This window comes from Ranitomeya imitator, chromosome 3 (genome assembly GCF_032444005.1).
Source record: "Ranitomeya imitator isolate aRanImi1 chromosome 3, aRanImi1.pri, whole genome shotgun sequence".
NCBI classification, from domain to species: Eukaryota; Metazoa; Chordata; class Amphibia; order Anura; family Dendrobatidae; genus Ranitomeya; species Ranitomeya imitator.
The window spans coordinates 690570404-690584303 of record NC_091284.1 but is presented as its reverse complement, the minus strand read 5'-3'; the positions used below and the strand labels follow the sequence as shown (position 1 = coordinate 690584303).

Sequence of the window (13900 nt, the reverse complement as noted above, 5' to 3'; positions counted from 1 at the left end):
ATATTATATTATATATGTACTATATGGCAGGGGTGTCAAACTGCATTCCTCGAGGGCCGCAAACCATGCGTGTGTTCAAGATTTCCTTAGCTTTGCACAAGGTGCTGCAATCATTATGTGTGTAGGTGATTAAATTATCACCTGTGCAGTACAAGGAAATCCTGAAAACATGACCTGTCTGCAGCACTTGAGGAATGCAGTTTGACACCCCTGCTATATAGGACAGCATTGCTTCCCCCCTTCTCGGCACTCTGCTCTTGGGATTCTTTTTATGTTTTGTTTTATCCTATTTTTAGTTCAATAAAGATTGTTTTTATATTCCACATTCTGGTTTCCTTCCTTGGCTACTTTTATATAAGTCAGAAATTGTGTGCATAATTGCGTTAGCAGAATACTTTCGGAAAGGTTTTAGTGTTTAGCTTTCGTGCAATATAATTTGTATGCTGCATTTTACACCAGTTCTCTCCTTTGCAATCTCTATTTAATAAGTGAGGATTTGCTGCCATGATATTTTCCATGTGTATATAGAACGTTATCAGGAGCTGGAGAGTAGCTTGAAGAACATTATATATTAGTACTGAGCTGTGTAGCTGTAAATCCAACTCTGCGATACAGAGAAACACTAGAAGCTGCTGCAGAATCAGTCTATGTGTTTCTATCTGTTTCTCACGCTGGTCCACCTGTGACCTCTCTTAAAACCCCTCTCCATGCACTTCAATGCAACTTGACGCTTCAGTGACTTCCCAGATTGTATTGTTTTGCCCAAGACTAATTTTAGCTTTTTTTTATTAGCATGAATGATAAGTTGAGAAGGGAGAGAGGAAGAAATGGCTCATAAATGGAGAAATTTGACACTATATAATACAAAACTTCTTAGATTTGCTTGTAGTAGTATTTCTTTATACAAAGTGTGTTGAAAGGACATTTACCAATTTAGTCAACACAAGGACTAGACCCTATATAGTTTTCCTCTGTTTAGGACCTTCTACCCGTTTTTTTGTTGAAAAATAACATTATATGGACAAATTGTATCAAATCTATATTGTGTTAAAATGGTCTTACATGTTAAGAAAATTGCAAATATTCAATAGAACTGGTGTCAATTAAATCAGAATATCTTATTACTCAATCATTATAAAGATATATCGAGCCTCCACGCAACCAGTACATATCCAACAAAGTGTTTTAAAAGCATATTTCATTTTTCTGAGGTTAGGGGTATTTCAATGCTTCAATGCTATTTATTATCTATCTATCTAATATTGACTGCAGTGTATATATGTTTCTAGTTATAGGGACACACCTACAGGAGACTCTCCTTCCTATCCCGTCGAGCCGACACAATTGTTCCCTAACCTGTGAGTAGTCAACATGTTTCCATTTTTACTATTTTCAAACTGTACATGTAATTCTTTATTAGCATTGTTATTCAGATGCTAGTGATTGTAAGGAAGAGATTGCCAGGTTTTCATCAGGCAACGAGACATATGAGCCTCAATAACTTTGAATACCAGACATAATTTTATATTGTAACAAGAAAACTGCAGGTGATTTCTCAATGGTCACATAAGATACATAATGAATATATAGCTACTGTGATGATTATCTCCTGCAACTTTCTTTGCTGCCATATAAAATTATTGTTTTTCCGGTTACTGAGTTTGTTGCGTGTAATGTAAACAAGAATGCAGTGATTTGGAAACCTCTTAAAACCATATTTTATTCCTGACACAAAATAGACGGTGAAATTTGAATATTTCTCCATTTCATTAGAAAATTTGTAAATTGATGGCAGGAACAAATCTCAAAAAAGTTGGGACAGGGCCACTTATCTACCATTGTGTAGCTTCCCATCTTCTTTTTATACTAGTCTGTAAACCTCCGGGAAGTCAGGAGACCAATTGCTGGAGTTTTGGGAGAGGAATGTTGTCCCATTCTTGTCTGATGTAGAGTTCTCGCTAGTCAGCGGTTCTTGGTCTTCTTTGGTGGATATTTTTTGTTTCAAATTGTGGCAATTGTTTTCTATTGGTGAAAGGTCTGGACCCAAACTCTTCTTCTGAGAAGCCATGCTATTGTGGTGGACGCGGTAGGTGGTTTAGCCTTGTCTTGCTGAACTGTGTAAGGCCCTCCTTGAACATCTAGATGGGAGCACATGTTATTGTAAAATCTATATGATGGTTAGTACGGATAGTGCCTTTCAACATTTGTAAGCTGTCCATGCCATAGGCACGAATTCACCCCCAAACCATAAGAGATGCAGGCTTTATAACTTTTGCTGATAACAGGCTGAATGGTCCCTCTCCTCTTGAGTCCACAGGACACGATTCCATAGCGATTTTTGTACTTTGATTCTTCTGTCCACAGAACAGTTTCCCATTTTTTCTCAGTCTTTTTTAAGAGCTTTGCCCAAGAGATGAAGGCAGCGTTTCCGGATTTTGGTGATATGTGGCTTCTTCATTGCACGATACAACTTTAACTTCTATTTGTGGATTGTACAGCGAACCATGTTAACAGACAATGATTGCAAGGATTTCTAGATGCATGATCGAATCATATTTATTTTTAACTGCGTGTCGGCTGAGCGACCGTAAATCACAAACATCTAATACTGACTGGTGGCCTTGTATGTACTGTAGATGGTGGAATATTCAAAGTCTTTGCAACTTAACACTGAGGAACATTATTCTGAAATTGTTTTACAATATTTAGAGACAGTTGTTCAGACAGGTGAACCTCCGATCATCTTTGCTTCTGAGAGACTCTGCCTCTTTAACATGCTCCTTTTATACAGTCAAGTGCCTTAGCTGAAAAAAATGTCCTTCCTAACAGACAGCCAATCCCTGCATGGTTGATATGCAAGATATGCAGCCGAGCACGTTCGCTCATCACTAGTGCCAAGTGTTTTTTTTAATGGATTTAGGATATTTTGAGGCTGTTGAATAAAAAAAAATCCCATTACTCTTGCTGAATTGATTCTAGTTTTTGAAATAATACATCCATGAAAACAATGCATTCCTCCAATGCGGCTTGTGTGTGATAACAAATACCATAGCTTTTGGTCTGTCCTTTGACTCGTTAACAGTGTCTTAGGTAAGGAAATATCCCAAAAATTATTTTGTATTTATTTGTAGGCTTACAATGCTATAAAAAGACTTTTGAAGCCAGAATTCTACTGTAATTAACTATTAAATATCCCAGAAACTAGAACTCATCTGGCAAAACCGAAGTCATATTCTTAATCAGAACATAAACTTAATATAAAATCGTTCAGACATTGTTGGCACCAAAATCTCTGTATACCAGTATCATTACTGCTATTATACAAAGGATCCATAAGATGCTATGTTAAGAAAATACACAGTATGTCTTACCATTAAATATATTTCTCTTTCACCTAGTGTACATTTATTTTTCTGAGAGTTAGTGATAAATAAATCACGATTATGATGAAAAATTGGAAAGGTAATGAGTCTTATCCGGGTTAAATAGGAAAATGAAAGCAAAGAATATGCTCACCTTCAAAGGTTGTGAAGGGCACAACCCCTGTGAACGCTGAAGAGACGGGCAGCTGGTTTATCCTGACGGAGACGCCGGTGTGCTTCGAAACGCGTTGATAAATAAAAAACGCATTTATACTGAAGGTTTTTCTACTCCATTTTTACTACTCATCTCCACTTTCTCCATTTGCACATGCAATGATAAATAAATGACAGGCAGGCATCTGGAAACAGATACAAATGCTCTAGAACTCCAATGACACCAGGTTAGTGAAACAACTGGCAAATTTTCATAAACGATAAAATGGAGGTACGAATGTCTATTAAAAGGGGTGTCCAGAACTAATATACAGTGGATATAGGTAGTCTACACACCTTTGTTAAAATGCCAGGTTTTTGTCATGTAGAAAATTATTACAAGAAGAATCATTTCAGAACTTTTTCCTGCTATAGTGCTACTAGGGATTAGTTGAACCCATGGATGTTCACGTTCGCCTGGTTCGACTGAACTTTAGTCCAACGTTGGGTTTAGGTACCAAAACTCTACCCGAACATGAACCCGAACCTCATAGAAGTCAAATGGGATCCGAGCTTTGGAATCGTGAAATGCTCATTCTGAATTCTCTTAGCAAATAAACGGTGTGTAGTCTGGTTTTCCAGTTATATCCTATTACATTCATCCTCTACTTCTTCCTAATATACATTTGGTCATCAAGAAGTTGGAAGCAACAACGACCACACAGGGTTTACTTGTAGTCTGTTAGTGTGAAGACAGATCTGGAGGAACTGTAGACAAAAACAATAGTTTTTTTAATGGACTAGTTACAAAGTTGCCTTATTTTAATGTTATTATTGTATATGCATTAAAGCAATAGGATTTTTTTTAAATTTTAGCCTTTAATTTAGCTAACGCAAAAATGACTGATATGTTTAAAAAATGGTAACATTTATAAAATTGATAGTTATACACATACATTTTTATTTTTCTTTATTTTAGGTATACATCACCACTATCTTCGTGTCCGCCATTTGTGCAGAATGACAGTCCTCAGTTCATCCCACAGTATATCTTTGATGCCCCAGCACCAAGCACCACTGCAGATGGTCTTCAAAGAGAGTAAGATGGGAAAGATCTTGACAGATTATCACCCTTCTTTCTAGTACAAGAAGCAAATATGGGAACCCTGGAAAAGACTGCGACATAATCATGGATGTAGCCACTTTTTTATGAGGGACTCACATACTGCAGCTTCAGTCTCAGTGATCTTTTTAGCTAAATCATTTACCAATCTTGACAATATAGTTTAGAATGTATGGAGAGAACTGGGCCTTATGCCATAATACAACTACAGAAATGTATGGGGCCATACTGTGATTCACACAGAACACAACAAAAATAAATCATGGCATGCTGCACCAGATGCCATAATATTTACCTACAAGCCATTATTTTTAAGAAACAATACCATATGCATGCCCATGGTGTGTTCCACAGTAATAAGTTGTAAAGAAAAGAAGAAGCAGCCTATTCTTTAATTTCAATCTGTCAGCAGGTTTTTGCTATAATGAAGGTGCAGATAGCCTGATTCTGTCACTTGCTCAGCAGTTTGCTGTATTTTCAATACAATCAATGTTTTATCAGCAGGAGATTATTGCTGCAGGACTAGGTGTCACGTGCCAAGCAGTCCCGATAATCTTTATAGCTCCACCCCCACCATTGACTGGCATAGGCTGACAATGCACAGTGTACATAGGAAGCTGCCAATCAGAGGTGTGGGCGGGGTTATACACAGGCCAGTATTCTGAACCCTGCTGTATGTACAGCAGAGGAAACAGGAATTATGTCAAAACTGCACCAAACAGTTCAGTAAGTGACAAATCGCTGGTATTAGGCTCTCTGGCTCTTACATTATGCACCTCTCAGATTCCAAAGCAAAAACCTGCGTTAAACATCTTAATAGCCACAATATTTTTGCACAGTTCAGAAGTTGCCCTAAAATATTGCAACTGGCACCATTTTCTCACAACTCCCCAGCCAGCTCAGCCAATATGGGGCTTAGCATGGATGCATGGGGTGTGGCTATGCCCATTTTGTCAAATTCATTAACCCCTTCATGACCCAGCCTATTTTGACCTTAAAGACCTTGCCGTTTTTTGCAATTCTGACCAGTGTCCCTTTATGAGGTAATAACTCAGGAACGCTTCAACGGATCCTAGCGGTTCTGAGATTGTTTTTTCGTGACATATTGGGCTTCATGTTAGTGGTAAATTTAGGTCAATAAATTCTGCGTTTATTTGTGATAAAAACAGAAATTTGGCTAAAATTTTGAAAATTTTGCAATTTTCACATTTTTAATTTTTATTCTGTTAAACCAGAGAGTTATGTGACACAAAATAGTTAATAAATAACATTTCCCACATGTATACTTTACATCAGCACAATTTTGGAAACAAAATTTTTTTTTGCTAGGAAGTTATAAGGGTTAAAATTTGACCAGCGATTTCTCATTTTTACAACGAAATTTACAAAACCATTTTTTTAGGGACCACCTCACATTTGAAGTCAGTTTGAGGGGTCTATATGGCTGAAAATACCCAAAAGTGACACCATTCTAAAAACTGCACCCCTCAAGGTGCACAAAACCACATTCAAGAAGTTTATTAACCCTTCAGGTGCCTCACAGCAGCAGAAGCAACATGGAAGGAAAAAATGAACATTTAACTTTTTAGTCACAAAAATTATTTTTTAGCAACAATTTTTTTATTTTCCCAATGGTAAAAGGAGAAACTGAACCACGAAAGTTGTTTTCCAATTTGTCCTGAGTACGCTGATACCTCATATGTAGGGGTAAACCACTGTTTGGGCGCACGGCAGGGCTTGGAAGGGAAGGAGCACCATTTGACTTTTTGAATGAAAAATTGGCTCCACTCTTTAGCGGACACCATGTCACGTTTGGAGAGCCCCCGTGTGCCTAAAAATTGGAGCTCCCCCACAAGTGACCCCATTTTGGAAACTAGACACACCAAGGAACTTATCTAGATGCATAGTGAGCACTTTGAACCCCCAGGTGCTTCACAAATTGATCCGTAAAAATGAAAAAGTACTTTTTTTTCACAAAAAAATTCTTTTAGCCTCAATTTATTCATTTTCACATGGGCAACAGGATAAAATGGATCCTAACATTTGTTGGGCAATTTCTTCTGAGTACACCAATACCTCACATGTGGGGGTAAACCACTGTTTGGGCACATGGTAAGGCTCGGAAGGGAAGGAGCGCCATTTGACTTTTTGAATGAAAAATTATCTCCATCGTTAGCGGACACCATGTCGCGTTTGGAGAGCCCCTGTGTGCCTAAACATTGGAACTCCCCCACAAGTGACCCCATTTTGGAAACTAGACCCCCCAAGGAACTTATCTAGATGCCTAGTGAGCACTTTAAACCCCCAGGTGCTTCACAGAAGTTTATAACGCAGAGCCATGAAAATAAAAAATAATTTTTCTTTCCTCAAAAATGATTTTTTAGCCTGGAATTTCCTATTTTGCCAAGGGTAATAAGAGAAATTGGACCCCAAATGTTGTTGTCCAGTTTGTCCTGAGTACGCTGATACCCCATATGTGGGGGTAAACCACTGTTTGGGCGCACAGCAGGGCTCGGAAGGGAAGGCACGCCATTTGGCTTTTTAAATGGAAAATTAGCTCCAATCATTAGCGGACACCATGTCACGTTTGGAGAGCCCCTGTGTGCCTAAACATTGGAGATCCCCCAGAAATGACCCCATTTTGGAAACTAGACCCCCAAAGGAACTAATCTAGATGTGTGGTGAGGACTTTGAACCCCCAAGTGCTTCACAGAAGTTTATAATGCAGAGCCATGAAAATAAAAAAATAAAAAATATTTTCTCAAAAATGATCTTTAGCCTGCAATTTTTTATTTTCCCAAGGGTAAAAGGAGAAATTTGACCCCAAAAGTTGTTGTCCAGTTTCTCCTGAGTACGCTGATACCCCATATGTGGGGGTAAACCACTGTTTGGGCACATGCCGGGGCTCGGAAGTGAAGTAGTGACGTTTTGAAATGCAGACTTTGATGGAATGCTCTGCGGGCGTCACGTTGAGTTTGCAGAGCCCCTGATGTGGCTAAACAGTAGAAACCCCCCACAAGTGACCCCATTTTGGAAACTAGACCCCGAAAGGAACTTATCTAGATGTGTGGTGAGCACTTTGAACCCCCAAGTGCTTCATAGAGGTTTATAATGCAGAACCGTGAAAATAATGAATACGTTTTCTTTCCTCAAAAATAATTTTTTAGCCCAGAATTTTTTATTTTCCCAAGGGTTACAGGAGAAATTGGACCCCAAAAGTTGTTGTCCAGTTTCTCCTGAGTACGCTGATACCCCATGTGTGGAGGTAAACCACTGTTTGGGCACACGTCGGGGCTCAGAAGGGAAGTAGTGACTTTTGAAATGCAGACTTTGATGAAATGGTCTGCGGGCGTCACGTTGCGTTTGCAGAGCCCCTGGTGTGCCTAAACAGTAGAAACCCCCCTCAAGTGACCCCATTTTAGAAACTAGACCCCCCAAGGAACTTATCTAGATATGTGGTGAGCACTTTGAACCCCCAAGTGCTTCACAGACGTTTACAACGCAGAGCCGTGAAAATAAAAAATCATTTTTCTTTCCTCAAAAATGATGTTTTAGCAAGCATTTTTTTATTTTAACAAGGGTAACAGGAGAAATTGGACCCCAGAAATTGTTGCGCAGTTTATCCTGAGTATGCTGGTACCCCATATGTGGGGGTAAACCACTGTTTGGGCACACGTCGGGGCTCGGAATTGAGGGAGCACCATTTGACTTTTTGAATACGAGATTGGCTGGAATCAATGGTGGCGCCATGTTGCGTTTGGAGACCCCTGATGTGCCTAAACAGTGGTAACCCCTCAATTCTACCTCCAACACTAACCCCCCCACATCCCTAACCCTAATTGCAACTGTAGCCATAACCCTAATCACAACCCTAACCACAACACACCCCTAACCACAACCCTAACCACAACCCTAATTCCAACCCTAACCCTAAGGCTATGTGCCCACGTTGCGGATTCGTGTGAGATTTTTCAGCATCATTTTTGAAAAATCCACGGGTAAAAGGCACTGCGTTTTACCTGCGGATTTTCCGCGGATTTCCGTGTTTTTTGTGCGGATTTCACCTGCGGATTCCTATTGAGGAACAGGTGTAAAACGCTGCGGAATCCGCACAAAGAATTGACATGCTGCGGAAAATACAACGCAGCGTTTCTGCGCTGTATTTTCCGCACCATGGGCACAGCGGATTTGGTTTTCCATGGTACTGTAAACCTGATGGAACACTGCTGCGAATCCGCAGCGGCCAATCCGCTGCGGATCCGCAGCCAAATCCGCACCGTGTGCACATAGCCTAATTCTAAAGGTGTGTGCACACGCTGCAGAAAACGCTGCGGATCCGCAGCAGTTTCCCATGAGTTTACAGTTCAATGTAAACCTATGGGAAACAAAAATCGCTGTACACATGCTGCGGAAAAACTGCACGGAAACGCAGCGGTTTACATTCCGCAGCATGTCACTTCTTTCTGCGGATTCCGCAGCGGTTTTACAACTGCTCAAATAGAAAATTGCAGTTGTAAAACCGCAGTGAAATGCGCAGAAAAAACGCGGTAAATCCGCCATAAATCCGCAGCGGTTTAGCACTGCGGATTTATCAAATCCGCAGCGGAAAAATCCGCAGAGGACCAGAATACGTGTGCACATACCAAAACCCTAACCCTAGCCCTAACCCTACCCCTAACCCTACCCCTACCCCTAACCCTAACCCTACCCCTAACCCTAACCCTAGCCCTAACCCTAGCCCTAACCCTACCCCTAACCCTAACCCTAACCCTAAGCCTACCCCTAACCCTATCCCTAACCCTAACCCTAGCCCTTAGTGTTTCCAGCCATGGCCGATGATATTGCAGCATCGGCCATGGCTGGATTGTAATATTTCACCCGTTATAATAGGTGAAATATTACAAATCGCTCTGATTGGCTGTTGAAAGTGAAACTGCCAATCAGAGCGATCGTAGCCACGGGGGGGTGAAGCCACCCCCCCTGGGCTAAACTACCACTCCCCCTGTCCCTGCAGATCGGGTGAAATGGGAGTTAACCCTTTCACCCGATCTGCAGGGACGCGATCTTTCCATGACGCCACATAGGCGTCATGGGTCGGATTGGCACCGACTTTCATGACGCCTACGTGGCGTCATGGGTCGGGAAGGGGTTAAAGTTATGCTATAAACTACTCTTTTCCCTGAGTTGAAAACATTTCTGGCAGCTGAGAACAGCAGTTAAGCACATCCGACTCCATTCATTAAGACTGGCATGCACCAGTCCTAATAAATCAGACCCAAAATGTACCCAAATCTTTGTTTTATCTTTTTTTTTTTTGTATCTTTAAGTTTTATGGTCTTCAGTAAATATTTTTTAAAAATTGGCCTTTCAGATTTATAATCTTTAACCGGTCACAGACTGTCCTTCTCAATTCCTGTGCAGCGCCCCCCACAGAAAAAAAAAATTAAACCTCTCATATTTCCCTTTAAAGTCAATGGACTGTCCATAGAATACACAAACATGCCAGGCACTCAAAAAAGTGTAAGTTTTTTTTGTGTAGACGCTTTTCACTAAGGTTAACCCTTTTACACCACGGCCAATATCGGTTTTGTGATTTTGTATTTTTCGCCCCTTCTTCCAAGAGCCATTTTTTAAATTATCATTCGATATAATCATATGTGGACTTGTTTTTTGCAAAACAAGTTTTGAATGACTACATTCATTTTACCATATAATGTACTGCAAAATGGGAAAAAAATTCCAAATGGGGAAATGGTTAAAAAAAAGCAATTCCAATACGGTTTGGGTGTAATTTTTATGGCTTTTGTAACATGATTGTTCAGGCTAGTTCAATTACATGGATTCCAAAATTGTATAGCTTTTAACATTTTAGTACTTGAAAAAAAACGGAGTTGTGTTCAAAATTTAGCAATGTTTGGCATTTTCGCACCAATTTTACCCAAAATGGGAGATCTGGGGCAGTACTGGTCGAAACGGGGCCGTGACAGCACAGCTCATCTTATTCAGGATAGGCTGTGGCGGTCCTTACACTAGAAATCTTACTCCAGCCCCTGTGCTACAACCTATTATAAAATACTATATCGATGTTAATATATAGTTTATGTATGATCAATTTTCTTTAGTGTTTGCTGTAATAACAAATGAATGGCGCATGAAGTAGTTAAAAATGTAGCTTGGTTGGATCCAGTGAAAGAAACAGGTCAAACTGAACGTTGCAATGTTGGGTGTCTTGGGTTCCCCGTTATTGAAATGCAACAGTTCAATATGTTTATGAGGCAATTTTACCAGAATTCTGCTTAAAGTTTCTTTGAAAAGTCACAACATTTTGGTAAAACTTGTATTTTCACAAAAATTTTGCAATTTTTGTTTTTTTCACTTTGAGATACAACAGGGGTACAGTGGGGACATGAGTATGAGCTCTTCTAATTCATGACTAGGTTTGGCCTTCCGTACTATGGAAATCGTACACCACTCAGATACTGGCGTAAGATTTGACGTGAGGCGTGCGGAGGTGTACACTACTTTTCAGACATTCCAGATTCGTTAAGAAGCATGCGCCTCTTAGTTAATGAGGAATGTCTGACTCCAACACGCCCACTCATAAAGAACAATGTGAGCAATGCCTGTCTTGACGAATCGGGGCAAACTGTAAAGAGCTGCGGAATATGTTAGCGCTATATAAAAATAAAGATTATTATTATTATTATTATTATTACAGTATGTGACAGATTTTCCCACAAATTACAGTTCATTTCTACGGATCTCAGTATGCATATACTTTGAGATTAGCTTATTTTTTATATCCTATGATATCCTATTTATCTACTTTCTCTTGTCATGTGTTTTGTGGAAGTCATTTTAACTTTTTTTTTTTTTTCATTTTCAGTTTAGATTTCTATGAAGTTCTGAAGTTAATTGAGAATGAGAGCAACCTGTGCCAATACAACCAAGCAGTAATGAATGATCAAATCCCCATGCAGGAAGATTCTAGCTAGACAAAATGACTGGGGGTGGCTATGATTGCACACTTATTCCTGAGATGTCACAGCTTCTCTAGGGTAGAAGGAACTGCTCCAGACCAAGTACTTCATTTATCAAGCACAATATATAATTGTATACATCAGTCCATCAAGGGTTATACTATTTGCTTGAGTGATGCTTGGAGCTTTTAGCTCATTGCAACCACGTGTGACCATGAACATGCCTTGGACCTTATTCTCAAATCTGGATCTTCAGCATCTAGCCTACGGAGAGATTCATCAAGCAACTGGTGGTTGGCTCTAGGAATGCGTGAGATGGAATTCTGAGCCCACACAGCTCAACCTCCTCTCTGCTTTAAGTTTTTCTGTCACTCATTGGGTTTGGTTTTACAGATTCTGGTGTTTAGTGTAGGCGTCAGCAACGTGGCAATCAGAGATGACCTTTATTGGCTGTGTGTAGGTAGGCCTTCAATACCACTGAATTCTTCAAGCTGGGAGCGTGGAAGAAAATATGACAGCCTCTGATTTAAGCAGCCCATAGTAAATTGATTTTTTCAATGAGTGTCGTCTTACAAAACCTAGTGATTAGAATAATACAAGCATGCTCATTTTAGAGATGGCTGACTGGTTAGAAAAGGGATGGCTTATGACAGAGGTGGACACATATAATTTGCAGTATTCTATCCTAAAGATGAGAAGCAGCATGTACCAGTTCCTATAATATTGTATATATCAATTATTAAATATCTTTCTGATATGTGTATTTTGTAGCATAACTTTTGTTTTTTAACAGGTATAAGCAGAGACAGAGACAGGTGTATAAACCCATGATTGAAAAGTCTTCTTTCCTTTGTTGGAGTAATGCTGCAGTTTACTGGTGATTTCTTTATGACAAGGGAAAATGCTAAAACACCCACAGTTAATTTATCAAACAATAAATACTTTATTAAAAAAACAGTAATTGGGGGAGGAGTATGCACACATACAAAAAGGGGCACATGTGGTAGCATAGGTCTCACATGCAGTATGTACATCATAAGGAGTAGTATACACAAATCAATGCACACTGACAGAACTAGCAATGTAATGTCAATCTATCTCAATGGATTATGCTGCGCTCTATATACAATTGTGACCCATAGTATCCGTGCATGGTTATACATAGCTAAACAGTTTAATACCCTTGGAATGGCGTCCACCCCGACGCATGTTTCAGCGCTCAGCCTTCTTCATGATTGACATTGTTACCATGGAATGTGCACCCCTTTTTGTTTGTGTGTATACTCCCCCTAATTACTGTTCCATTAATAAAATATTTATTGTTTGATAAATTAACTGAGGAAGTTTGATCGTTTTCTGTTGTCGTATACTGTGATTTGTCCCTATAATTTCACAGTAGTCCAAACTTATGGTTGCTTGACATATGTCCTATTATAATCTTTTTACACACACATATAATAGGCATGCAATTTAATCGTATGAGTAGTTCTTACTGGTGATTTTTTTATGTAAGTTTCTCAGACATAATAAAGCTAAAACGTTCCAATATATCAGTTTTCTAATTATTTAGTATATTAGATGATCTTCTAAATAAACTATTCCGGTAGTGTCCTATCAAGGTAGGCATGTACATAATTGTGGTCAACCATACTTTTGTGTGCTACTGTGCTACTAAGACAAATGAAGAGACAGAGTCCACTGGAACAGAGACCAGAGTCCAAAGTGACTCCTTCGGCCTCAATATAGAGAATGGTTCATTTGAGGATCTCACCTGAATCACGTTTTTGGGGGCTTTATAGAGAAACCCTGAGGTAAGTGCCAAGCGTAGAGCACAGAATAAATGGGAACTGAGCCTTAGGTTCACACAAGCGTATAAAGAAAATGTTCAGCGTCTTATCCAGAAAAGTGGCACAATTTTCTCACTTGTCATCAATGTGCAGTTTGTACGCCATCCATTTGTTTTTACAGCAGCTATTAATCATTTTCAGTTTCCTATGTTACTGAGTTGCAACGTATCCATAAAAGTCAGGTGCTGAACTGTGTTTCTTTCCGTATGGCATCCAATTTTGTTCTCGCACCCATAGACTTGAATGGCTGAGTCTCATCCAACTTACGGAAGAAGTAGTGCATCGTGAGATTATGAGCTGTATGGCGGCTTATTTGTAGCTTTATATACGCATTTATTTTCTGAAAACAATATTTTGCAAAATTGAGAATGTTTTTGCATCTCCATATTATGAGAGCTGTAACTTATTTTTGACCCAACACAACAGTATGATTCG

General features: G+C 39.5%; 1 protein-coding gene across 3 annotated transcripts in view; it reads left to right on the top strand.

The window, feature by feature from the left end:
* STAT6 (signal transducer and activator of transcription 6) overlaps window positions 1-13166 on the top strand; it is a 254858-nt gene extending 241692 nt beyond the window's left edge. For 2 of the 3 annotated variants that reach the window (XM_069758539.1, XM_069758541.1), the window contains 3 exons: window positions 1290-1358; window positions 4495-4614; window positions 11525-13166. In XM_069758539.1, coding sequence (XP_069614640.1) covers window positions 1290-1358; window positions 4495-4614; window positions 11525-11633 — 298 coding nt within the window. In that variant the 3' untranslated portion in view covers window positions 11634-13166. The remainder of the gene's footprint in view (window positions 1-1289; window positions 1359-4494; window positions 4615-11524) is intronic. The other variant, XM_069758542.1, reaches the window with a different exon arrangement.
* The last annotated feature ends 734 nt before the right edge of the window (window positions 13167-13900 follow it).